We start from the raw sequence: 966 nt of genomic DNA on the forward strand, positions 1-966 counted from the left end.
AGAAATATCCTAAGATTTAGCTTCCAGATCTTTCCATTATGTTTGTCTCAACCATTTTCATACCAACCCACCCTTGGAACTACTCTTGGTTCTACAATACAAACTCACCATTTTTAAGGGATCTAAATTAAAATCTCCCATCAAAATTTCAATTTAATTTTTGCCCCAAACCCCAGATTAATAAAGACAAAGTTATTTTACTTAATTCTTGATTATTTTTAAAATCAATCAATATAATAACAGTTTTTTTCAAGAGAAATATAGCAAAAAAAAAGGTTTAAACAGGCTTAAGAAGACTAAATTTCCAGAGAAGAAAATAATGATATTTAGGAAAAAGTCAAAGAAATTATTTAGAATTTAATGAATAAATGATAATTAATAAAATTCTTATAAGACAAGTCATCTACAGAACAAAATTCAATCAAAAACCTAAAGAAATACAAAAAGAGACTGATGAAAGAATATGTTAAAATATATTCTAAAAGATCTTAAATACGGAAATATAAAGACTGTTGATGTATTCTTACCTTGGCATAAGCTGTGGTTTTGAGGTACCATTGACGAAGGGACCGTTTCTCAACTTTGGCCCCAGAACGCCATGAACAGCCAAGGTCATTGATTTGTTCATCAGCAAGAACTGTCTGATCAACAGGATCCCAGTTTACCAAAGCCTGGAAGGAATCAAGGAGGGTGGGTGAAGGAGAAAATAGGAAGAACAAGTTTCCTTGACTATATCATCCCCAACAGCATCAGCATCATCATCCTTGCCACCACCATAATCATCATCATCATCACTATCATCAATCATCATACACACGTACAACATGCATTCTCACACATGCAATGACATACACACACACACACTCACATATACTCATATGCACACACATACATGCATATATGTAAATAATTGTGTGTGTATGTATATATATATATATATATATATATATATATATATATATATAT

General features: G+C 31.3%; 1 protein-coding gene across 5 annotated transcripts in view; it reads right to left on the bottom strand.

Annotated features, from left to right (window-relative positions):
* Window positions 1–966, bottom strand: part of LOC106871282 (leucine--tRNA ligase, mitochondrial) — a 23,980-nt gene that overhangs the window by 14,232 nt on the left and 8,782 nt on the right. For all 5 annotated transcript variants that reach the window (XM_014917649.2, XM_014917647.2, XM_014917645.2 and 2 more), the window contains exon 8: window positions 528–671. In XM_014917649.2, the coding sequence (XP_014773135.1) occupies window positions 528–671 (144 nt within the window). The remainder of the gene's footprint in view (window positions 1–527; window positions 672–966) is intronic.

This window comes from Octopus bimaculoides, chromosome 20, assembly GCF_001194135.2.
Source record: "Octopus bimaculoides isolate UCB-OBI-ISO-001 chromosome 20, ASM119413v2, whole genome shotgun sequence".
Taxonomy (NCBI): Eukaryota; Metazoa; Mollusca; class Cephalopoda; order Octopoda; family Octopodidae; genus Octopus; species Octopus bimaculoides.